General features: G+C 52.7%; 1 protein-coding gene across 4 annotated transcripts in view; it reads right to left on the minus strand.

The window, feature by feature from the left end:
• Window positions 1-6,312: 6,312 nt before the first annotated feature.
• The window catches only part of TRPC7 (transient receptor potential cation channel subfamily C member 7), a 121,781-nt gene continuing 102,946 nt past the window's right edge, over window positions 6,313-25,147 (minus strand). For all 4 annotated transcript variants that reach the window (XM_045552660.1, XM_045552659.1, XM_045552658.1 and 1 more), the window contains 5 exons: window positions 22,244-22,439; window positions 17,217-17,438; window positions 16,485-16,565; window positions 9,377-9,452; window positions 6,313-7,134 (listed from right to left, as the gene is read on the minus strand). In XM_045552660.1, coding sequence (XP_045408616.1) covers window positions 6,965-7,134; window positions 9,377-9,452; window positions 16,485-16,565; window positions 17,217-17,438; window positions 22,244-22,439 — 745 coding nt within the window. In that variant the 3' untranslated portion in view covers window positions 6,313-6,964. The remainder of the gene's footprint in view (window positions 7,135-9,376; window positions 9,453-16,484; window positions 16,566-17,216; window positions 17,439-22,243; window positions 22,440-25,147) is intronic.

A 25,147-nucleotide genomic window follows, 5' to 3' on the forward strand; every position in this document is an offset into this window, starting at 1 on the left:
TTCTATTGGTATCCAGAAACAGGGTTTCTTTCCAAGTAGAGGAAAGAAAACCTGGGTAGATCAGAAACCCCAATGGTGGCTTCGTTAGCACCCACTGACTTGCATTTGTAGGGCACTGTTGTTTGAGGCACCAGGCCTCATGATGCAGGAGTAAATCAATTTTTTGAGATATATAGGTGAGATTGATTATTCTCCTATAGATGGGCTAAGTATGATATGAAAATTTTCTGGATCATCTTTCAGCCTGTTTTAGTTATCTGTTACTGGGTAACATATTACCCCAAAACTCAGTGGCCTAAAACAACCACATTTGATTATTCTCATGATTCTGTGGTTGACAAGGCTCAGCTGGGCAGTTCTTCTGTTCCCCGTAGCTGCATTACTCACGTGGCCACACTCAGCTGGGAGCTTGACCAGACCAGAAAGTACGAGAGGCCTGTCATCCTCCAAGGTTTCTCTCCACGTGGCTCTCAATGCTCAGTGGTCTAGCTGAGCTCCTTCACAACACAGCGGTGTGTTGTAAGACGAGCCTCAGTGGGCGTGCGCTCATCAACCACTGCGTATGGTACACTTGCTAATGCTCCATTGGCTAAAGCAAGTCACATGACCAAGCCCAGCGTCAATGTGGGAGAGGAACACAAAAGGGTTTGAGAACTAGGAGGCATGTTTTTTTGGAGCCATGGATGTCACAGTTCACCACAACTGTATTCTCCTGTCTTTCTTGGGAAGTCGCCCGAACACTTAACAGAACGTAACAGCAGCCATGCCAGACATACGTGTTTATTTGGGAAATGGAGCATCTGCCCCAGAACAGGGACCCTGCGCTGCTGGCCCTGCCGTTGCCTGTGCTTGGCGGCCGTGCTGTGACTTGGAGGAGGTTGCATAGACCCAGGCTGCTCTGCTTGGTGCCAACATGGTTTATGCCCCTGGGTGACCACAGCCTGGAGAGAGGAGACTGAGTCCTGGCGGGTAGGCAGTTTCTCCCGTTGCCCTGGCCGTACAGTGGCTTCACCCAGATGCTGCTTCTTGCTTGTTGGTTCCTGGTGGTGTCTCCAAAGGGCCCGTGGGAGTCCCAGTATGTCCATGAAAATGAAGCCGTGGACATCTCCACATCCCCTTGGGTTGCCTCCAGGTCTCTGCTGCCCAGTGGACACATGTCGGAGCAAGTATGGGGTCCCTCTTCCCCTGCCTTTCCTCCCTGTGCCTGTGTGCTGGGGGCCTGGGCCCTGATTCCAGTCTGGCCTCCAGAGCCCCCTCCTGTCACTGCCCATGTGATGGAGCACCAGAGACCAGCAGCCCCGTGGGTGAGCCTGGGCACACTTGCAGTCCCTTTAGAGTTACCTGGTGTCTGACCCAGGCCCCTGTGGGTGGTGCCTACACAGGCTATGTGGGGAATGGCGGTTCCCTTCATTTACTCACACAATCGTGTTCTTGTCTAGAACCATTTGCTCCCTGTCCCAGAAAGTGTCCCCTGTGTTTTACCTCGGGCTGAATCTTTCATATCAGGTGACTGCAGGGGGAGGGCGGACTGGAGGGTCTTTAAGGATCAGGAAAATGGTGTTTCTACCCCCTGGGCGAAAAACTGAAACTTTGTCCTGAGTGACTAGAATGCTGATCTGTACTGTCCTTTCCCTGCAGCCTTGTGTGATGGAAACCGTTCACTTCTGAGCTGGAGCTTGGGGGCGTTAGGCTCAGGAGTCCCAGCACACAGCAAAAACATCTGTGTGTCTTTGAAGGGGAAATATCATGAGACGACGCCCCCACAGCGTTTGCTGAAGCATAGAACACACCTTCTATTCCCACTGCCGGTGACAGACGGTGACAATGCCGTGAGCATCTTTCCATGACGATGTGTCTGAAAGCAGCTCGGCTCTCAGAGGGAAGGTTCGCTTGCAGCAGGGCCCCAGGTGGGGGCAGCTGGGTCGGTGCTGCCGATCGGGGCAGCCCCAGGGCTCTGCCTTGCCGGGGTGCTGCTCGTTCTGCGGTTCCTCCGAGCTGCCTGTGAAACCCTGGGCTTCTGTTCTGTTCTGGCATCCAGAGGATCCAAAGAGTCACTTCCTCTCTCGGTGACTGACTCTGCTCAGGGCTGGGGCAGTCCCTGCTCCCCGCTGGCATCACCAGTCTGAAAACCCTCTGAGTCAGTCGCTGCTCTCCGTGGTCTGCGCTCCTGGGGAGCAGCGGGGGTCCCCGCGCTGACACTGAGCTGTGCTGCTGTGAGTCCAGCTGGCAACCAGGCCTCCGCAGCTCCTCTTTATAGCACAGCCTGCCAGCCAGGAGGGGTCATCCTCAGTGACTGCCGTTACTGCCGAGGGGTGACCCCACGACCGAGGTGAGAGCCGTGGTCACCGTGCCGGCCGCCCAGTCCCGCTGCTCTGCCTCCCCCGGCCTCTCCCCTACCTGCTGCCTCCATAGGTGGTGAGAGGTGCCTGGCTGGGGCCACTGTCCCTCACGGAAATGCCCAACGTGCCAGCGCTCCGTCTTTCCGGAGCTGGAGCCCGGGCGGAGCAGGAAGCCTCTGTCCCCCGGGCCTGGGGTGCACGCAGGCCTGGTGACCCGGAGCAGCCCGGCTGTGCCCCACGGCGTGAGCGTCCTCTCGTCCCGCCCTCACTTCGTGTCCACAGTCTCCACAGAAACGGTCCCAGCAGCTTCCGGCCCTCGCTGCTACCCACAGAAGCTCGAAACCAGCCCCGGGAAGGTGGGGACAGGAAGTCACAGCACCGTTCCTGTGTTCGTCAGGACACTGAGCGTGTAATGGAAAACCCAGTGCAAATCAGCTCAAATGAAAATGGGATTTCTTTGCCGGTGAGGCTGAGAAGGCTTCGGAGCAGGCCACGGATCTGAGGGGGCGCTGCAGGGGCGGGGCGTCGGGCGTGGGCTCCGCCCAGGCCAGCGTCACCCCTGTCCCCTTCTTCCTCCCCCTCCTCTCTCCTCTCCTCTCTTCTCTCTCCTTGACTACACTTGCAGACCGTCCCTCCCCAGGTGGCAGGGAGGGGTCTACTGGTGACCACATCCGCCTCCCCCTGTCCAGCTGCCCTGCTGAGGAAGGACTTCCCCGTGGCCACACCGCGCACAACTCAAGGGACGACTGACTGGCCCTGCTGGGTCTGCGGCCAGTGTGGCGCCACTGGGCACGCTGGTCGGCGGCGTTGGCATTAGGGGCCGGCCTGTGTCTGGGGTGGGGCGAGCTGTGTTGCCGTCGAAAGAGGAGGTCACAGCCAGGACAAAGCCCACGTGCTCTGCACCCCCCCTGCCCCTCTGCCCTCCCCTGGCCTCTGCACCCGCTGCCTCCCTGCTCTGTCCCTGGCTCTCACCGTGGCTGGGGCCGCGGGGGTGGCAGTTAGTTGGCGGGGGTGGCAGTTAGTTGGACGTGTGGTCTATCCTGTGAGGTCTGGACCTGCCCTCAGGTGCCTGAAAGTGTCTTGTTAAGTTTTTAGTTGGCATATTTGGTTGCCTTCTTTTGTCTTCTCTTTCCCCATGTGCTGTGGCTGTGGGGTAGGATGGGGGCTGACGACCTCGGGATGTCATGTCAGCCACCATGGGACACGTGGGCCTCTTTGGCTCCACTTGGCCAAGTTATTTCCGACTCAGACACTCTGAGGACATGCAGGCAGGACTGAGGAGAGGACACTTGGCCCCTGCTTCGGCCTGGGGGATGCCCCTTCCCTCCTCCACCCCTCCCTTCCAGGAGCAGGGGAGCGGCCGGGCTGTCCCTGCTCACTCCAGCCGCGGCCGGCAGTGCTGACCCAGCCCGGCCCTCCCTCGCTGCCGTCCCCCACTGGGGTCCGGCCCTCGCTGCCGGTGCCCCGGACACTCTGCTCCCCGGCCTGGCCTCCACCCCCTTTCCAGTCTCGGCAGGGGACAGCCCCGGGCTCCTCAGCCACGGTTCCCCTCCAGCTTCCGATTCCTCCCTCATCGCTGTCTGCTTTCTAAAGCCCAGGCCTTGGGAAGCCAGGGCCCGGCACACCGTTGCCTTTTCCAGCTTTCCGTGTCGCCCCTCCCCTGAAGCAACGGGCTTAGGCTGTCCTAGCTGCTTGACGGCACTGAGGCAGCAAAGGGGCGATCCCAGGCCCCAAACCGGCAAGTGTATGTATGGTGCCACCAGCCCACACGGCCTCCCTCCCAGGACTGGCCTGAGGCTGTGCCTGGGTCGGAAGTGGCTTCGCTGCCTGGTTAACCAGCATCAGCTGACTGACATCTACGTGTGTCTCTTGGAGTTCCTTCCTCTAGTATTGTCACCCTTCGAAGGGTGCAGGAAGAGCTGGGATAAGCAGCGCGGAGACGTGCCTGCCTGCCCCGGAGGATGCAAGCTCCTCGCGCCTGCCAGCACTGGGGCCCTCAAAACAATGACTTTACATGCACATTAATGGCCACTTACTTGTCACCAGGTGCTGAGTGCTCCTAAGCAGGACAAGGTGTCCCTGTCCCCAGTGAAGATGTCTCTTTCCATCCTCCCAGGCCTGCTGCTGCTCGAGGAGCCTTCTCAGAGTCGGCCCTGCGTCGGGAATCTCCCCCGGCCTGGCTAGTGTCGCCGACGTTTTGTCTTTGGACCTCGCTGGGAGGGAGGGAGAAAATCTTCCACGGGCAGAGGTGGCACTGTGCTTTCTCAGTGTGTGACACGCGTCCTCTAGGAGCAGCACTGGGGCTAATTGGGGGTTTTGCCTGGGGAGTGTCACTATGATGCATTCAGTCCTATTAGGAGCCATTGGAGGTGACAAGTCACTAGAGAACTTGCTGCTTAACTACTGGTTACCCAAGAGGCCTGGACAGGGGCTGCCACTCCCGCGTTGCACACGCAGCGGGCAGAGCAGGCTGTGTTGGGTGAAAGGCAGCTGGGCCTCCTTCCAGGCCACGACTAGAAGGGAGATGGGCCGAGGGATGGCAGGGAATGGCTTGCGTTTTCTGCACACTCACTGAGGTTTCCAGGGCCCGATGGTGCTGTCTGAAGGAACAGCCCTGGAAGGGCCCAGCAGTAAGTCACAAGTGGCCACTCCTTGGCCCTGTGCATGAAACAGACCGACCCCTCCTGGAGCCTCCCCTGGATTTGTGGAGACAGACGCTAAATGCACACACTGAGGCTGCAGAGGACAGGCAGGTGCCTTGGGAAGTGTGCACGTCTCCGGGATTGTCTGTGAACTTTCCAGGGAGGGGCTGGGCCCTTCTCCTCCCTGCTCTTCCGTGAGCCCCTTCAGGTTCAGGTCCTCCTGCTCCTGCCGGGCTTCTCCCAGCGCTGCTTCCCTGCCCGGCTCATTCAGCAGCGGCCCAGGAGACGGGCATGTGCGGGGCATTGTCAGTGCCTGAAGATCACCGAGCTCTCCCCCTGCTCCAGGCCAGCTCTGCGGGCCCTCGGCTCCCGCCTCCCCCACAGTCCACCAAAGAAGGGGCTGGCTGCCCCTCCCCTCAGCCACCTGGCAGCCATGAATCTACGCCTGGACCACCTCACCTCCCAGACGTGCCATTGAAAACATAATGGATGGCACTAGTTTTCTCTTCCAGTTTTTAATTATTTAGTGGGACTGGTTTTCCTTTATCTCTGTAAGGAGCAGATTTGAGACTTAGGTTTGATAGGAAGAGGCAGATAGGGAACTTGAATAATGCATCTCACAAGTGTTTGTTAGCATTCTGATGAAGGTAAGTGGGCCATCGGAAAGGCAATCTTCCAGAAGTGTTGGTAATTTGTCCCCTGGACAAATACATTGCTCTTCCTACAAAGCACTCCAGCGTCTCTTCTCGGAGACCAGGCTTCAAAAGGAGCCCGCTGGACACACGTGGCTCATCCCCAGTGGCTGGCAAGGGGCTCGGTAACTATCTGCTGAATAAAGTCATTTGTCCTCTGCAGGCCTGGGGGTCACGGACGAGCATCTGAGAAGAGCTGCCAGCATTTCCTTGGGACTAGGGGGCTTTCTGGAATCCAGGGACGTCGTCCCTCACCTGCTCGGAGCAGGCATTGGTTGGGCCTGGGCGCCCTCTGGTGGCCGTTCTCCCCACTCACACGTAGGCCCCATTGCTGCCCCCCACCCCTCCCACTTGCACGAGGAAAACTCCAGAGTGGGGTGGGGGAAAGCGCCCCACCTCCTTCCCCACATGCTTCGCCTCCTTCCCAGCCTGGGGAGGTTGGGGTCACCAGGTCTGGGGATAGGAGGAGGGGCTTGGCGGTGAAGGCCAAAGCCAACATCTTGGGGGTCCCGGCCACATGGCTCCCAGGGGTTGGCACCTTTCTCCCTCCCGCAGCACCCCTGGGCCATGGCTCCCCAAGGCCACCTCCAGACAGGGCGCAGGACAACCTCGGCGGCACATCCACAGAGGCTCCCAGGCTATGATGAGGTAATTTTATTTCTTTCCATTTAGGTAAAAATAGTGAATACAAGATAATCTTAATAAAGGTAAAAATACATCATTTGGATTTTGTCGTTGTTCTCTAAACGGTGCTACCTACAGTACAGTTTTTGATTTAGGATTTTTAAACTTTTTTTATATAAACAAATAGAACTATTTTGCTATTAGGCTATCTGTGTTCTCATCTGGCACTTAAGAGTAGATCGCAGGTCACCTCCGGTTCTGTGTGGCTGTGTGTGGGGGTGGCGGGGAGGGGTGGGCGGGGGCTGCGGAGGAGGTGGTCTGTCTTCCCAGGACACGGCCCTGCGTGTGCATCCAAGATGGCCTTTCCTGGTCTGGCAGCAGGGACGGATTTCACCGTGGCTGGACCAACGGTCTCACACGTGTCAGGGGCACTTCCTCCCCTCCTCCCGTGGCAGCTTTTCTTGCCCAACAGCCTGGACTCACAACAATTCTGGGTCCAGGTGGCACTGGGCTAGAGATGTCACCGGGCCGCTGGAGACTGAGCCAGTAGATCCCCTTCGTGTCCTGCAGGAGTGGGCTGGGGACCCCTCCCCACCAGGGCCGGGGGCCAGGGCGTCCGACCTGGCCTTGGAATGCTGGTAGAAGTCACAGATGCCAACTCGGGCTGCTAAATGTCTTTGCCCTTGTTCACCCTCAAGTGGTCTTTGTTTAGGTTCTTTCCAAACTTCTCGCTGAGCTGCTGGATCAGGTCTGCCAGCTCACCGGTGGCTTGAGACTTCTCTTCGAGAAGCTCGTAGCGCAGGCTGGAGATGTCTTGCTTGATTTCCTTCAGCTCACCTGCAGGAAGGACGAGAGTTTGCTGAGCACGGGCAGGCAGGAGCCAGGGGCTGGCCCCGTGCATGTGGGGTGGGATCCTTCCAGCAGAACCCGGGCCCTAGTCTCGCCCACCAGGGAGGCAGGTGAGGCGATGGGGGCTCGTTTTAACCCGACAACCACCCAGCTGCACACCACCGAAGGACACATGCATCCACTTAAAGCCTTCCTCCTCCCATTCCTGAAAAGCCTTTCCCTAAGTGTTTGAGGGAAGAGTGAAGATCAGGGCTGTGAATTGTGTCTGGCACCTGTTTCATATGACGATTGTTAGAACGTTGGTCTCGGAGTCGTTAAAGGCAGATTTCGAGACTCTGAGCAACACCCTCATTAACTGGAACATCTATTTTCACGATGCTCTAAGTTTTGTTCTGTCGTCGTTATTTGTAGAGGAGAGAAACTCCCAAGAGCCCAAAGAAGATGGCTCAGCACGGTGGGTGCAGCCATGGAGCCGGCCGGCCTCCCTCCCACGGCTGAGCCGACGGCCCAAGTAGGGTCCACTGAGTCCACGCGAGAAGCGCCACCTGGCTCACGCAAGCTGTGACAATGCCTGCCGCCTCCGCAGTAAGTGACCACCAAGCGGGGACTTTCACTCCTTATTTCCACAGTGAACCACGTGGTTAGAAGTCCAATGGGTCTGGGCTGTGGAATCTTTATTAGCCACAAGGGAGAGTCAGAAGATATTTCCTGATACTATAGACACTGGACTTGACTCGTGTGGGGGTCCACTGCCTGTGGGCACGTCCGTCATGTCTGTGTTTCAGGTGTGCCTTACACACGTAAAATGCAGAGACCTTAAAGGTACCCCTGCTCTGTTTTGACAAGTGCATACACCTGCCATTTCCCTGTCATCAGGTGCTTCCCTGAGCCCTCGTTTCACGGTGCGGTTGACGTGGCAAGACGCCTGGGTAGCCCCACCTGTTATACTAGATGACATTTCCGTCGGTCACAGGGACACACTGCTGGAGGCTGGCTGCGTGACACCTGGCAGTTGTAGGTTTGAGACCCACAGGTAGGGCTGGGTAGGTGGGCCACTGCTCAGCCCCTAAACAGTGTCGGCCCAGGTGGCAATTCGGTCATTGCTGAGCTGCACACTGGGTGCCCCGGGACAAAGCGGAGGTCGCTCAATGGCCAGGCTCTTCAGGGAGCCCCCAGGCCCAAGATCAGGGGGGCCTTGGAGCCTTCATCATGGAGGCTCTGTCTTGGTGGCAAATACTTATCCTACGTGTCTTGTGAAGGTTAATTACCTGGCATAAGGTAATTTGCTTTTCACTGAAGAGTAACTGCTTAAAATAGACTGGAAAATAACCCAAACAGTGAAAATAATGTAGTTTGCAAACTTCAGTGTGCGTCAGGGTCACCTGGAGCTATTTTCTAAAGGCAGCCCCAGCCCCTCGTGGAGAGGCTGATGATGCCTGAGGTCTGGGCGGGGTCTGGGATCTGCAGTTTCAGCAGCTGGTTTGCAGGTGGGGGGACTTTGAGAAACTGCCCGTGTCAGATTCCGAGAGCCTAGACCCGAGGGGGGATGGGGCCGGGCAGAACTGAGCGGCTCTGAAAGTGGGGTGCAGTCTGCCCGCTCTGTGTGCGCCCACGAGAGAAGGACGGGCACCGCAATCCTGAGCCATCCCGAACTCAAGGGACATGAGGTCGACTCCAGGCCGCCATCGCGGCGGGAGGCAGAGTCACGTCCGCCACATCCTAATGCCCGGTGTTGTGCCTCTGAGTGTGGTAATGTCACGCGGCAAATGGGAACTAAGGTGGCCAATGGGATCAAGGTTGCTCATCAGCTGACCTTCAGATAGGGAGATTGTTCTGGATTATCGCAGCAGAAGCAATGTAGACATGTGAATACTTAAGAGTGGATGAGGAAGGCAGAGGGACGGGGTGACAGAGGACAGGAGAGGTGGCTGCATGCGGGCTGCTCTGCGGAGGCAGCATCTGCCCAGACTGGGGGGCACCCCGGCTGCAGCGCAGGACAGCCCGGCTGTGGCCAGTGAGGAGATGGAGACGGCCTGTAAGCCCGAGCCCGGGGACGTGCATTCTGCTGACATCTGAATGATCCAGGGACACGTTCCCCCCAGCGCCCCCAGAAGGGAACACAGTGCCCTGACAGCACATTGCCCCAGCGCCGTGAGACCACGTCCGGCTTCTGACCCACAGAACTCTCGCGGTTTTAGGGAACTAGGTCAGCGGTGACCCAATCACGTACCTTCATTGACTTCGTCATTTTCTCTGTCCACCTGGGCCTTCAGGACGTATCTTTTTATGAGCCGTTTCATGATTTTCTGGAATGTGAAGCAGGGCAGGGGTCAGACCGGCGTGGCTCAGCGTGGCGGCCGCCGGCACAGTAGCGCCACACCGCCCTCCCTCGGCGCCCCCCCACGCCTGGCGCCGCTCTCTGGAGGGGTGCCCTGCACAGCGGGGGGACCGGCCCATCTCCGTTTAATCTGCCTGCAGAGTTCAATGTCTGTCTGACCCTGGGACGTAAGAACAGGACACTTCTCAACGCCAGGAAGCCCAGCCGAGCAGGGAGAGAGACACCTTAGATCCCTGGTGCTGCCCACGCCTGACTCTGCCCTGCCCTCAGTTCTGCTTCGTGGAGGGAGGCCTGGGAGGGCTGAGCTGGCCAGCCCAGGTGGAACTGCCTCCCTTGGAGGTGACAGTGAATGGTGTCCCCTTCATGAGAAGAGACCTGCTTAGTACAGAAGTCGGGACCAGGCTGGGAGGACAAGGCCATTGTACCTTGGAAAATTCCCACCAGAAGCAGGCGCAGGTACAGCTGGGCCTCTGCACGTTTTGCAGAGACGTCACTTCCTGTGAAAGCCCACAGGCCTGACACTGTGCTGCCAGAGTCACACCGGAGGAGAAGGATTCGGCCCTCGTGTTCCGTTTATGATGCAGATACTGTATTCTTTAAGCCAGCGAGGCATGAATAAACACTTAAGAGACACCAAGAATAGAGCCAAGTGTAGGAAAGACGGCAGGAGGTGAACTTTGGATTTTGCCAGCTAGTCGTTCCAAGGTTCCTGTGAAATCACAGGATTTAAAAATACCCCGGGAGCTGGGACTTCTGCATCTTGCAAGAGATGAGCAGCAGGGACAAGAGGAAGGGAAGTCCCCGCTCCGCCCCCCCTTCCTGTGACCTGCACACCTGCTCGCACCTGAGGACCAAGTGGACAGAGGCAGCATTTTCTCGCCTGAAGAAACCTGTAGGGACCTGAATTCTGTCCCTGGCTTCTCTGTGTGATGTCGAGCAGGCTGCTGAGTCCTCTCTGACCACATGGGCTCAGGGAAAGCTTCTTGCAAGTAAATGGGAATTGAACTGGTCGCAAAGAGCCGGGTAATTCAATCATCATTGCCACCGAGGGATGGTTCTGTCCACACCTCGCGTGGCAAAGACCTTGCTACAGAGGCATCTCCTGGCCTGTGATTCCAAGACGTCACCTGAACGCAGCAAAGGCTCTGGGTCGGCTCATTCAGGCCAGTGCTGCTCCCCCAGCCCTTGGGCTCATGTCCAGCTGACCCTGCGGTTTGAGCTGTGATCTCATTTCAAGCTGAACGGCTAATTAGCAAGTTGCCTTCCTGCTGCTCCTGCTCAGAGAGGCCTGGGGCTTATCATGGTCACGGTTAAACTGCAGTGCTGGGCTCCTTGCGGATATTCTTCTAGTCAATAAAGCAGGTTATCTGAGTTGTAAGAATACATCCCTTTCCACGAGACTCAGTAATGCTCTTTCACTTTGAATTGGAAAACCAAAACAAAACAAAAACTTTGTCCTGAACTAGTTCTCATGAAAAAACAAAAAAACAAACAACCCCCCTCCCCCCAGTACCTAGATACCTGTCATTCCTACTGAATAAGGAATTTGGAAGAGTTCTTCACTGCAGACATTCAGGCTGACACGAGTTGAAAGGATCTAGTGAAAGTCTCTTGTCTTTTCAAGGCAAACTTTAAGCATTAAGAACTCCTCAGTTTCTGGATCTATCAGTTAAAGAGCCTTAATATTTTTGATGTAAAATGATAACCAAGAGACAGGAAGCGACACAGTGTTGAGAAAAACCCTTCCATAGGTGCAGCAGCAATCACACTCTTCCTGCTTCCCGTGGACATCCCATAATATCAGTTTACTATTAATACAAAACGTGCCCCTCAGACTCCACTTGCTTGGACGGTGGGAACGCGTTTGCAGGAGTCTGCGAAGAAGGCAGGAAGCACGAAAAAGCAGCAAAGGAACAAGTGTCTTGGGAGCTTCCCATAGACCAGAATTGTTTGGCCTTTTTCACAAAAATGATCTCCCTGAATCCTCCCAGAAACTCAGTGAGACAGGTGTTGTCCTCCACGTACAGATGAGGACAACGAGAGAGCAAAGTGACTTCCACACAGCTGGGAAGTGGCAGATGTGGGATTTAACCTAATAGAAACCAAAGCTGGGGCTTTGTCTGAGCTTCATTCAGAGAAAGGTCAAATGTGAGACGGTTTAGGAACTAAGATGCAGGAAACTGGCTTCCATTGGTCAAAGGGGTTCCGGGCCGCTTCTGGGTTCCAGGCCTTTCTGTGCAGGAGGCAGCCTCAGTAGGCTTCAGAGGACAGGTGACCTCATCCAGTGGCCACCCCTTGGGGAAGAGGGTCCCTGGTCTGGCACTGGCATGAAAGCTCATGGCCCACTCCTGAGCACTGGCGTGTGTGACCTCCGCTAGGGTTGGTGTAGACCTAGGGCTCCAATGGTAGAAATGCCAGGATTTGCGTTCAACCCCTCAACATGCACAGGATTGTAAAGGCTTCAGGTGGAAGCGGAGTCGGATGAGCACTGCAGGTGTACAGGGGCCCTCTGACCTCCCTCCTCACCTCCAGGTCACTCCCAGGAGGGACAGGGACCTTCAGGAAGAGCAGTGTGACTGCTTGCCAGTTCACAGAGCCTTCACATCCTTGTGGGGACCTAGCTTCCCTTCTGGTATGTAGAATACACGTTAGACAACTTAGCATCTTCAAGAGCCAGTCTTGCCACCAGAAGGTCTGAAACGGTTGGAAAGATGCCCCAAGTTCTGTTTAACATGGGTGCCCCAGAGGATATGTTTCCAGAAAAGACATCGGAAGCCTCCCTTCCTTTACTATGTGGGGGGACAGTGTGTTCCTTGTGGTGAGTTTGAGATACCTCCTTGCTGTCTTCCACAGAGTTCTTTCGCTTCATGGAGACGACAAGCTCTCCCCAAGTTAGTATGTCCCTAGTGGTGGCACCTCGCCCCACCCTGCCCCCGTGCATTTAGCAAGCGCTGGAGATGAGTATATTTAGCGCTATTGCTCAGGCACAAAAAATACTCAAGTGCATGAAAATGAGATGCACAAGGTTAAGGAAGGTTGTCATGTGGAGACCGACATGCAGGGAGGGAGAAACGCAGCTCCCCAGCCCAGACTCCCAGGGCCCAGATGGCCTCTGGCTGCCGCTGGTGGAGGGGAACGTAGCAAGTCTTTCTACGGCAGAGACAGTTCCCTCTGCACAGCCAGGGCAGATGAGGACACAGACAAAGGGAGAACACACATTGCACAGTGACGATGGCCAGGGAGGTGGCATCCAGAGGGAAACAGTGTTGCTCCTAGGAAACCAGAGAGTGAAGGACATTTGGAAGCCAGTAGAGGAACTGGATCACAGGACGAGTCATTTGTTTTGCTGGGGTTTATCAGACACCAGAACAGAAGAAATGAGCACTGGCAAGTTGTTGATCCTGTTTGCTTTCATCTCTACAGGCAAGAAAGCGAAAAAGAAGACTCCTACTGGGTTTTGGGGTGATTGCAACATAAAGATTGGGGCTTATTGAATGCTGGGCTGTGCCTAGATGCTATGGTTTATTTGGGATACGGTTTGTTTGCTTTGCCCTTGGAGAGATTGCCTGTCAGGGAGTGAGGATGTGGGTCTGCACACCCCCTGCCCCAGCCAACGGACACTCGGGATCCTAGAACCAGTCACAGGGAGCTGGGAGGAGGTGCACTTTGGCCATCTCACCAATCGCGTGGTTTTGTTCCGTTGTTGGGTCTCATGTCCACAGAGCCAAGATTGGAAAAAACATTGCAAAAGCCAGGAGCTAGTTTTGTGAAAAATAATAATTGAGACACCCTGGAGCCTAAGAAAAGCATAGAGAACGTGTGAAGTCGGAAGGAGCTGTCTTCTCTGACAACAAAGGGCTCAGAAAAGTGGAAGGACTGGCAGGATTAAAATAAACACCTGAAACTCTAACAATTAAGAGATCTAATGATGAGAAAAAAGGAAACAAGCTTAGTAACCAAATGTGTGTGTGCTTTCGTCTTCTTGGGAGCGCTACACGGTGTCTCAGAACCACAGCAGTGGGGGAGGCTGCTAGAACTCGGTTCAGGGAGGTGGCAGCTCTGGACAGGGCTTGGATGGTGAGAAGGCGGGAGTCACCCCGGCTCCTCGTGCTTCTTAGGTCTGGAGCCGAGAGGGCGACACACGAAGCCTCACGTGTAGCAAAATGCTGTTTATCTGAGCATCTGGGCGCAGACGGGTGGAGGCCGAAAGAGCATCCACCAGAAGGGAGGGGACAGACAGGGCGGGGACAGCCTTGGGTTTTGTCGAGGGTTTCTCAGGGGGAGTGAGCAACACCTGCAGAGATGGGGGTGGAGGGCAGTAACTTTGTCCTTCTCGGGGGGACAGGAATGCCAGCGCAGCTGTCTGTTCGATTTACAACCTTGGGATTGATTCTAGGCTTCTGTTTCTCAGGCTTTATAATCACTATCAAGTATCATGTCCTATACATACTTTTCGGGTCCCCACCCGAAGCCAGCCTAGCAGTGCTCTCTGCACATTCAGACACGGCTTTGGGAGGAAGGTGATGCGAATCGGAAGGCCGGGTGGGCCGTGGTCAGATCCCTGCTCACGTCTGTCCCTCTGCCTGGCCTGGGCTGCCGTGGTGGTAGCAGTGCGCAGGTGCCCCTTCCCCTCGGGCTTGGAGGGTCAGGTAGGTCTCTTCCTAGTGACTGTCAGACACAGGCTAGGCAGGTTCCAAGGAAGGCTCTGGGTCAGGACTTTGAAGATGAACAACAAGCAAGTGCCTGGGAAGCGTGACGTGGAGAGAGAGGAGCCCCCATCCGAGCCAGACAGATCTCAGTTCCACCGGCTGTGTGGCCTCAGCCACTGAGCCTCAGTTCCCTCATCTGTCAAATGGGGTTAAAGATAGCGCCCCTCTCCCAGGAATGTGGAGACTGGCTGCGCCTGGGCGAGCGTGCCGCCTGCCTCGGCTGTCCCTCAGTGCCATCGCAAGGTTTACTCCTGTCCTGAGCAGCCGATGGCTCAGGAAGATACCAAGACTCGGCCTAGCAGGGGTGAGCAGAGTGCCAGTGTGTAAAGCAGGGTCCTCCCAGCTCCAGACTATCGTTCCCTCAGCCCATCCCCTCTGAGTCCTACTGGCCGGTTTTTCTCTCTTATTTTCTGTGACAGTTATCTGAATAAGTAGCCCCAGGCTTTGCTTTGTGGATTCACAAGATACAAGGCAGGCAAAGCTTTCCAAGGTCATCAGTAGCCTGAAGCTGCAAACACCAAGCTCAGCAATCTCTGTAATCACAGCAGGAAGTTCCTGGGGCCATTTAAGGCAGTGGGGACTCAGCTCCTGAGGGTGGGAGAGAGGGACGTGATTGCTGTTGTGAAAACAGCCTTCTTCAGAGAGGATTTGTTCTGGGACAGGACAGACGCACACACTCGGCCTTCCTTCATCTCAGGAGTTGATTCTGCTCAAACCCAGGAGAGATTTGGCCCTGACCCATTAGGGTTTTCTATGTTTTCTGTGACACAGATCATCTATACTTCTGAGAAGCTGAGAAATAAAAATTCTTCCACTGACCAAAGGATTTGGCTGGTAAAATAGCTCAAAGCAGATCGAACTGGTTGGTCCCAATTTTGTGCACGATTAAACACGAAATTTGCCTATTGCCAATTTTTAGCCTGTGTCATCTGATAAAACTATAAGCTCTTTGAGGGATGAGCCGTTTCTTAATTGTATAATTAAATTCCCCAAACTGCACAGCTGGCTTCTGAAATGGGGTTGGAGAGATCCAATTAGAGACCGGAGTCTGGAGGACGCTAGGTCTGTAATAGCTCCCTTGGGGAAGGTGGTCCAGGGACCCTTCAGCTGGGCCCAAGGGAATGCTTGGGACAGCAGCAAATTTACATCTGATAAGGAAGATCAGCATGGATAAAACTGCTGATCCCAGACAGGTGGAAGGCAGGAAAGGAATGGCCTGCACTTTCATAATCAATAAGCTGCGGTTACCATTTATCACCGGCTCACGGGCTGATTCAAACTGACACAGAGATTCGGCATTCATTTCCAAAAGCAATTTGAGCATTGCAAGTATAAAAGGTCTTTTTCTAATTTTTATAACAACAGACTCGGCAGGCTGGCAGTCTAAGGTCAGGTGCTCACTGAAGACACCAATATCCATCCACCTGGTTGCTTGTGACAGACACCTGGGAGTCGCGCCGGGCACTGCACCTCCCTCCCCACGGGGACCCCAGCACCAGGTCTTGTTGGCTTCACCTCCAGAACTCACACTGCGTCGTCTGCTCTCCCCCACCGCCCCACGCACCCAATCCAAGCCGTCATCCCTTGTGCCTGAACGACGGTCACATCCTCCTCCCTGGTCTCGCTGCTTCCACTCTTATCCCTCCTCGTCTCCTCTCATTTGCAGTTAGGTGGTCTTCTTAAAGCATGAATACAATTTTATCATCTCTTTGCCCCCTTGCAAAGCTACCCCTCCTCCACCTTCCCACACAACCTAGAAAGAACACAATCCACATTCTGACGTGGCCTGGCCCCGCCTGCCCTCTGTCCCCATCTCCCCCGCTCTCCCCCGTGGCTGGGCCCAAGCTCCGCTGGACCTGCCAACCTTCCCCGCTCTGGCCTTTGGTGATACTCCTCCTCTGCTCATCCCAGATGTCTTGGCCAACTGCCCTCTCTCTGAACATGGCCCTCTGATGACCATGTTTAAGCAGAGACTCCCTATTTTTTCTCCATTTTTGAACCGTACTGCTTTCTTCCTGGCACTGTTATCAATTTGAAGTCATCTATTTATCTGCATGTTTACTTGTTCATTGTCTCTCTCTCTCCCCACACTGGAGGTACCACTGAGGTAGGAGCCACGTCTGTATCCCTAGTAAGTAGCACCTTGCCTGGCAGGTAGTAGGCGCTTGAAACATGTTTGCTCAATAAAGGAAGGAATGAAGCTGCATTCTGTGGGGATGTCACAGCCGTGGGACTAAATCCACGTCTTTGTGGGGTCTACTTTGGCCCATGCTGGGGACAGGGGCGTTTACCTGGTATCTGGTGGGCTTGCTGAAAGTGTTATTTGCTGTCAGGTTTTCAGAATTCCTCACGCCTGCCTGGTAGCGAGTCTTCTGGGGAAACAAACAAACAAACACCCATATACACACACATACCAATGTATATGGCAGGACTGGAACTGTAAGCACATGTGGGACTGTCTCCGTAGGGACCTTCTGAAGGCCGATTTCCCCGCTGCTCTGTGGCTTCCTAGAATACTGTTCCCGGGAACTGCAGTTCTGTTGGATGTTAACAGTGGTTACAGAACATTGCTTGGTCAACTTTGCTCGGGAAGACTGAGTTAAAGTTATGCGGGTGTCTTTCCTCCAGGACTCCTTAGAGGTTTTAATATGCTAATAAACTTCGAGAATCTCCAGGAGGGGCCAACAGTGGGCAAGGGAGCTGTTTTCTCAGAGATCATTCTCCAGATACTTTCTGGGAAAAGTTACTACACTTCCAAGTCCCCAAGTCTCTGGGGTCACCGCTCAGCCAGGCGGCTTGCCAAGTCCTCAGCCATGCCTCTTTCCAGGGAACTGCGAGGAGAAGGCAGGTGCCACAGCAGCCTCTGCAGGTGAGGGAACTTTGTGAATTCGCCCAGCTGATTCTAAAAAGCAGGGGGCTCCTGGCTCCCCTTGTATCAGGGGCAGACATGTGAGTCAAGCACACTCCACTTCCTCTGCCCCTCCTGTTGCCTTCTCTTGCCCCATAAACCGCATGCTACCTACCCTGAATTTGGAGTTCAGCATGCCCATCTCAAGGTCATTTTCACAGCTTTTGGCCTTAGATTTGCAGAGTTTTATGAGGCACATCTTGATTCTCATTATGAGATAATAAAATGATTTAGGACTTGGCACTAGATTAAAAGGAGCAGGCAGAGTCCTTCCTTCATCAAAGTAAGACAGCCAGAGTTTTGCTCGGGCAAACTTCCATTCCACGTCTGCGTCCTCCTGTGGCACAAGGGAAATAACAACACACCATCAGGGGCCGTGAGTTAACAGGGGAGCTCCATCGGGTTGCACAGTCTACAGACTCTGAGAGCAGATTTCCAAGCAGGACTCTGCTGTATTTGTGGACGTTCTGTCTCTCTACAGTTGCACAAATATGGGGAGTTTGCTCTCACTAAAGCCACCTGTGTTAGTCCCTCTTCCATCTCCCCCCAGCTCCGTGGGACTCATCGCTAAAAAGCCTCGGCTGGTTCATGCCAACTTCCCCTAGTCTCCCCTGGACATCTCCACCACCACTCTCCACCTGCAACTGACCAAAGGATTCTCCTCACCACCACTTAATCTTGTTATCTGTCCATTTTTCCAGCTCTGCTAGCTGATTCATTATCCACCACAGCATTCGGGTGTTTATTAATCTTTTAGAGAAGTGCTGCCCAGTGGAAATATTAGTAGATCGTGAGCCACACAGGCAAGTTTGAATGTTCCATTAGCCCCATTATAAAAAGTAAAATGGAACAGGTGGAATTAATTTCAGTGATATACTTTATTTAATTCAGTAGACCTAAAATGTTATCATTTCAACATGTAATCATTATAAAATTATATTGAGATACCTTACCTTACTCTTTTCATACCAAGCCTTCCAAATCCAGTGTGAATTTTATACTTACAGCACCTCTCAGTTTAGACTAGCTGCGTTTTAAGTGCTCGATATGCACATATGGTTAGTGACTAGCATATTGGACAACACAGTGGTGTGTTTATTAGAAAGTGTATTTCTTATTAGAGGGCTGCTGCGGAGGGTGTTCAGTCATCTAGCGTATGTCATTCAAGATGCCTGTGCTTTGTAGGAGGTGATCCAGCCACGTTCCCTTCCTGCGTGGTGCGGTTAGACTGAGGTCTGGGATCCTTCTGAGCTCATGTCAATGCCAGAGTGCTGAGTGGCGCCCTGGGAGGTACAGGTGTGCTTTCCATAGACAGGCCCCTCAGACCTCTGTCCTAGGTGGGCAGTTTGCAGCCGGGAAGAGCCATGGGATGTGGAATCAGACAGAGCTGGACTCAAAACCCCTTATCAGCTGCATGACTTAAGGCCAGAGCCTGGAGCTTGCTGATTCAGGTGACAGCTCTGAGGCTGGCAGTGAGACGGGCTCCTAAGTGGGGGGCTCCTCTCTCCACAGGTAGGGCCACACCCCGAGGGGCTGCGAACCCCACAAGGGCCCATGTGAGGCCCCTGGGATGCACCAGCAGGCTCAGCCGCTTTGTTTGCTTCTGTTGAGGACTGACATTGGGCCTGGGGACATCCTCTGCAGTCCCATAGATCGGAAGCTTTTGAGGAAAGGGCTCACTGCAGCCTCCTCGGCCTGAGAGGAAGGTGGTGCGGTGGGAAGAGCGCCAAGTTCTGGATCCCGCCTGGGCTCCAAGCCTGGCTTTGCTCCTCACTGGCTGTGTGACCATGGCGGGATACTGGGCCACTCTGGGCCTCAGATTCCTCATCTGCAAAATGAGGGTAAAAATACCCACCTCCTGGGTTGTGAGGATTAAAGGAGTGAATGTATAGAAGACATTGAACAGTGCCAGACATTTAGGAAACACCCAGTAAACAGTATTCTCACCTCACAGCCTAGCACAGGCCTTAGGAGGCATTGATCTAGCACCTACTATGTGCCTGGCAGTGCTGGGGAGGCCTTGGGCATGACACTCCATGCCGCGGTGGAACACACAGTCTGGCCAATGACAGGAGGGTGTGAAACAGTCTTTTACCCAGAGGTGTGCTGGGTGTGGGAGGGTCTGGGTGCTGGGGCTTGTGACCTGGTCTGGGGGTCAGGGAAGGCTTCCCGATGGCCGGTATTGGAGCTGAGATCCAAGGAGTGGGCGGTTGGTAAGAAGGTCAGGTGTGGGCAGCGTGGGGTGGGAATCAGTAGGAGTTAACCAGCAGAAGGGGCGGAGAGCAGAGTAAACAACCCTCCAGAACGCCGGCAGGAGGGAGCAGGGGAGAAAGAGGTTGAGAGCTGGAAAGTGAGATAGAGGGAGGACTTTTTATAGTTACTTTTATTTTTTCCTTTAAAGATCAAGAGACGTATTTAACTGCTGGCAGGAAGGCTTAGGTAGAGAGGGAGGGGCATGTGCTGCCACCACTGGGGCCAAAGCAGGACGTGCTTGTCAGGATGTGGCCGACTGCCCGCAGTGGGCAGTGGTGCAGAGGCCCACAGGTTTTCCAGGCTCCATCTGGTTTTCTCTTACTCACGGGGAAACTGAGGCCCAGAAGGCCATGGCGGACTAGTGAGCAACAGCTCATCATCCACATAGCTGACCAAATATATAAAATGCATTAAAAATATACATGTTGTTTGTCCATCCATGAAGTGCTCGTTTTCCTGGGGCTGCAGGGGTGGGCAGCTGAGGCTTCACAGCTGGGCTCGCCTCTCCCCTCACCTCTGGCCTTTTTCCCTTGCTCCATCTACGCTCCTGCAGCACCGAACATCCCGTGATGTTTCACCTCTCCCTGCCTTGGCACGTGCTGCTCCTACCGTTCCGAACACTCTTTTTGGCTGGGGTGTCATGGACTGAATTGTGTCTTCTAAAATTCATGTTGAAGGTCTAACCTCCAGTACCTGTACTTGGAGATGGAGCCTTGAAAGAGGTGATTAAGGTCAAATGAGGTCATAAGAGTTTGGGACCCCAATCCCGTAGGACTCGTGGGAAGGACGTGTGAGGACACGGCAAGAAGGTGGCCGTGTGTAAGGGAAGCAGAGAGGCCTCAGAAGAAACCCACACTGCTGATGTTGGCCTCGGACTCTAGCCTCCAGGACTATGACGAAACGAATTTCTGATGCTTAAGGCACACGGTCTACGGTGCTTTTAATGAAAACCCTAGCAAACCAGTACACAGGGATCTTTACTTTTTTTTCTATATGAGAAATACACAATAATTGTTGCTTGTGATTTAAGGACGGAGGTGTACCAAGGAAATGTGGAAGTCCCCTTTCAAATCTCTCTCCTCTCACTCCTTTCCCCACAGGGTGCCCCGTCAAGAGTGTGGAAGCCTCCTGGGAGTTCCTTTGTTCTGCCTTTTCTTTCTGTATATTTGCATTCGTATTGTCATGTAACCAAGACTCACCTATATGTGATCTCCTACAACCTGCATTTTCACTTGCTAATATCTTAGGGATTTTTCCATGTCAGAACAAAAAGGTCTTTCTCGCTGTATACATAGAATGTATACTCTATACATTATTTTAATGTGTGACTGTATCACAGTTTATCTAAACACTGTGATGATATTGATGGGCTACTTCCAAGTTTTTCCTTTAATGAACATTTATGAAAAATCATATTTATGCATGGATCTATGCATAGAATTGGAATTGTTGAGTCACTGGGTCAGTGCCTTTAAAAAATTTTTTGCTTATTTATTTAACTTTTTAATAGGTAAAACAATAACATGATTTATAAAGCACAAAGAGTATAAAGAGAAAGGGATTCCACTCACCATGCCCCACCCCTACTTCTCCGCCTTTCTTGTGGACTCCTTCAGAGGTTTTGTCTTTTTCAAATGCCTGTACAGTCACAGATGAATGTGCATTCCCTTTTCTCTCATTCTTATACAAGAATGAGTACATTATATACATTGTTCTGCAATTTGATTTGTTTTCTCCTAACACTATAACTTGGAGATCTTTCCCCATCAGCATATAGAGGACATCTTCATCTTTTTAAAATAAAATTGCACATTATCCCATTGTTCAGATGTATCATAATTCATTTAATTAGACTTTTTTTTTCTTAGAGACAGGGTTTTGCTCTGTCGCCTAGGCTGGAGTACAGTGGTGGAATCATAGCTCACTGCAGCCTGGAACTACTGGAATCTTCCAGCCTCAGCCTCTGGAGAAGCTGCAACTACGGGCGTGTGCCACCATGCCTGGCTAATTAGAATTTTTTTTTCTTTTGTAGATAGGGTCTCACTATGTTATCCAGGCTGGTCTTGAACTCCTGGCCTCAAGTGATCCTCCAGCCTCGGCCTTCAGAAGTGGTAGGATTACAGGCATGAGCGACCACATCTGGCCTAGATTCCTATTAATGCTTGTTTAGTTTGTTTTTAATTTCTTGCTGGTCTAAACAAGGCTGCAATCAATAGCTTATGGTTTGTGCATTTTAGATTTTGGTAACTTGCCTCCTAATACATTCTCTCAACCCCTCTGTCTGTCTGGCAAAATTGCTCTCATCTTACATGGTCTTCAAGCCTCACCTCTGGATGCTCCCTCCACCCGCGGTCAGTCGCTAGCATTGCTTTGCCCCTCCTGCACCTGGCTGCACCGGCCCCTGGGCATTGTGATTTGTTGGTTGCCGTGTTTGCTTTCCTCGCTGGACTGTGAGTTCTTTGAGGGCAAGAACTGTGTCTTAGTCATCTCTGTACCGCCAGTGCCTAGCATAGGTTCAGCGTACAGTAGGTACTTAACAAATAACAAGTAAAAGGCAAAAGGGGACTGACTGTGGGCTGAAAGATAGTCATTCTGATTGCCATGGGTCACCTGCATGATGTCCTAAGAGGACACATGTGAAAGAGAGGACATTCACAACCCCAATTCTTTCTGCTCTCTCCGGGCCATTTTGTGTGGTGGTGACAGCCATGCCACGTGGCAGACTGGCCAGAAGCACTCCCTGAGCAGTGCAGGAGGAACGCCCTGGCGTGTGTTGTTCTGGCTGCACATTTAATAACACGCAGGCTCCTAACGTCCTTACCCACGTCGCTGGAAACAGCAAGGTAAATCCCACCAAGGCGGAGAGCATTTCCAAGGGACCGGCCTTACCTCAATTTCCTGATAGGAGTTGTTGATCATGGCTATGAGCATGTTGAGCAGCACGACCACCATGGTGACGTTGTAAACGCCGTAGAGAACGTAGCCGATGTTCTCGATGAATTTGTGGTCGTATTTCAGCACCACCGAGATGACTTCAGATAAGCCGAATATGGACCAAAATAAGGTTTTAAAACTTTCTTCAACCCTGCAAGGAAACAGATCGTCTTTCACATGGCTTGCATCAGCTCACACTTTTTAAAACAAGAGTTGCCGGTGCCCGATGGAGCGGGGCTGGGGCCAGTTGGTAGTGCCTACGCTCTGGAATAATGCAATACTCAGTTCTCAGAAGACTTGGAAAGAGTATTATTAGCATAAATGGCAGGCTCTTTCTTCCTCATTCAATCCATTTATTGGGGCTCCTGGCTGTGGTATCATTTTTATCTTGCTGCAATTAATTAAACATTTAAAATTGAACTCCAGGGTGAATGTTTGTTCTTATGCGTTATTAGCCTCAGAAAGCACACGCTTCCTTCAGTAGGCTCCTAAGCGGGTCTTCTCAGAGTCCGCAGCCCACGTGAGGGGGAGCTGTGGCAGCCCCCCGTCCACACGTGGCACTGGCACCATGGTGCCCGGCACTCGATGCAGGGCTCACTTAAGCCTCGTGGCCACCTCTGTGGTGGCCTCATCTATTGTTTCCACTTTACACACCCGAGGCCAGTCACATGTATGAAGTCCTCAACACTGGGGCTGAATTATCAAAAACGGGGGAGGGCGAGTTGGTGTGTCCACATTATTCAAATTCACCAGGTAACTGTGCAAACCTCACCCTGCAGCTCCCTCAGGGAGATGCTGCACGTGCTTTGATGGAAGTTCAGGTGAGGTCTTGCTGTCAGGACACTGCTCTTTGGCCCTTTGGAGACTGTTAAGTTACTGAAATACGGTGACTTTTAAGAATAAGACCCAAGGACATTTCACAGTCCATATTTTACGGCCATGACCCTGTGTTGGGTTGATGATAGAGAATCCAATCAGAAAGCTGGCTTTTGGTTGGGTGGTTATAGACCATGAAGATGCATCTGGTAACATCTGAATGGTTAAGGGCAGTTCTTTTAGTTTGCATCCTGATTTTTGGTACCATTCTGAGAAAGTACTTTTTTTTCCCTTCTCTTTAACATTTCAGGTTTTCAACACTCACCCACAAAATGGCCAGGATTAGCTAAATCTCAAAAAAAAAAAAAAGATCAGCATTTCTCAAGGATTGGTATTTATTTGACAAGATGTACAAAAATACTAGTGCTCGTCACTTGGGCTAAAAATCCAACCCTTGACTCGCATGAATTTGCAGCTCTCCGAGTGTGGTTGCGTGGGCGTGAGTGTGTCTAGCCAGCTGTTTGGCTCGTTCCCTGTGCACCCCAGAGTCTGAAAAACTGATATTTGAAGTGGGTTTGTGCTGTCATTGTTTGTTTTTGGCTTCTTTTAAAACTGTGGCTTTGGAACATTTAATTCATTTTCGTGTTAGCGAGAAGGAATTTAGCTGGGGGTTTAGAAGCAATGACTAGGTATTAAGCCATTATTGCAGAGCTCCGGCTCCTGATGCTATTCCGGGACAGGGGAAAACTGTTTCTGCGTGCAAGATGCCATCCACCGCGTGGCATGATTCACTGCGGCGTTGTCTCCCGTTATGAAACAGTCTTTTGGTTGTCACCCTAGTGGAAGGGAACAGTGGCAAGGAAAATCTAAGACCCTGCATGAGCCCCAAATCCCAAGCTGGAAGGAGACAGCAGGACATGATCTCTGTCGCGGTTAATCGTTCCCTTGCTGGCAGGATCAGGTGAAGAGCAGGGGACACGCTGTTTCTGGCAGGGGCTGGCCAGATGGGGCCAGGTCTGTGCGCCTGCCAGGAGCCACCTAAGAAATGGACATTTGCGACTGAGAGAGGTTTTACCCAAATTCAACTTTGCTTTGTTACCTTGGAACACCCCACAAACCTTTGGCTGATACAAATGAAGCAAGCAATTACAGAACACATCCAGGGAAAACCTTCTGGGTTTTGATTAGGGAAAATGAGCCTAGATTCAGCATGCATTTTTTTCTCATTTGCTTCTTGCCATGAATTTTGCCACTGAGCCCTGCTTTATCCTTGGAGCCTTCACTTAGGCATCCTGTGTCAACAATCTGAAGGAGGCAGAGCTGGCCAGTTAAGCAGGGTGTGTTCCGGTAAAAGAATATTTACTAATCTGTAAACCTTTGCTTTCGTCCCGCCTTTACATGAACCCCCTGCCCCCAGCGGAGAACAATTAACTGGCTCGGAACGATGATCTGTGCGATTTGTTGTCTCTTCCAGACAGTCTTCATCACTGCACATCTGTTTCGTTTCTATTTGATAGTTTAAGGACTAATCTCTGGACTTTGATTTGGCCATGATCTCCAGGAGACTCTACAAGAGGTTCAGACTCACTGGGGTTTTCAGAGGGGAGGCCGCCTGCTCCAGAGTAATAACCCGCCGCACCTGTCTGGGTGGGAAGGGATCTTAGCCCAAGTATGGATTTCTAACAATCTTTTCTATGCTTTTAAGGGAGAGCATCTATGGCCCTTGCTTCCCCTCCTTATGGGACAAAATGAGTGGGGTGACAAAGTCCTCCTTTAAAGAAAGGTGGGTCTATTGGCTTGAATCACCCAGGATGGCTAGATTCGCCATTTGGGTCTCTCATCTTTCATTTGTATCCACCCCTCTTAACGTGAACTAACTGAATTACTCAGTGGACTAACTGAATAGACCCATTTTGTTGCTGTTGCGTTTTTGTTAGAGGGGATCTTACGGGCTGAGTTATGCCCAGTTATCTGGGCGAAATTATAAAGCAATACAGTATTTTATCCATAGCTCAAACCATATAACTAAATAAATTCTAAGTG

Source organism: Lemur catta, chromosome 5 (genome assembly GCF_020740605.2).
Source record: "Lemur catta isolate mLemCat1 chromosome 5, mLemCat1.pri, whole genome shotgun sequence".
In the NCBI taxonomy this organism is placed as follows: domain Eukaryota; kingdom Metazoa; phylum Chordata; class Mammalia; order Primates; family Lemuridae; genus Lemur; species Lemur catta.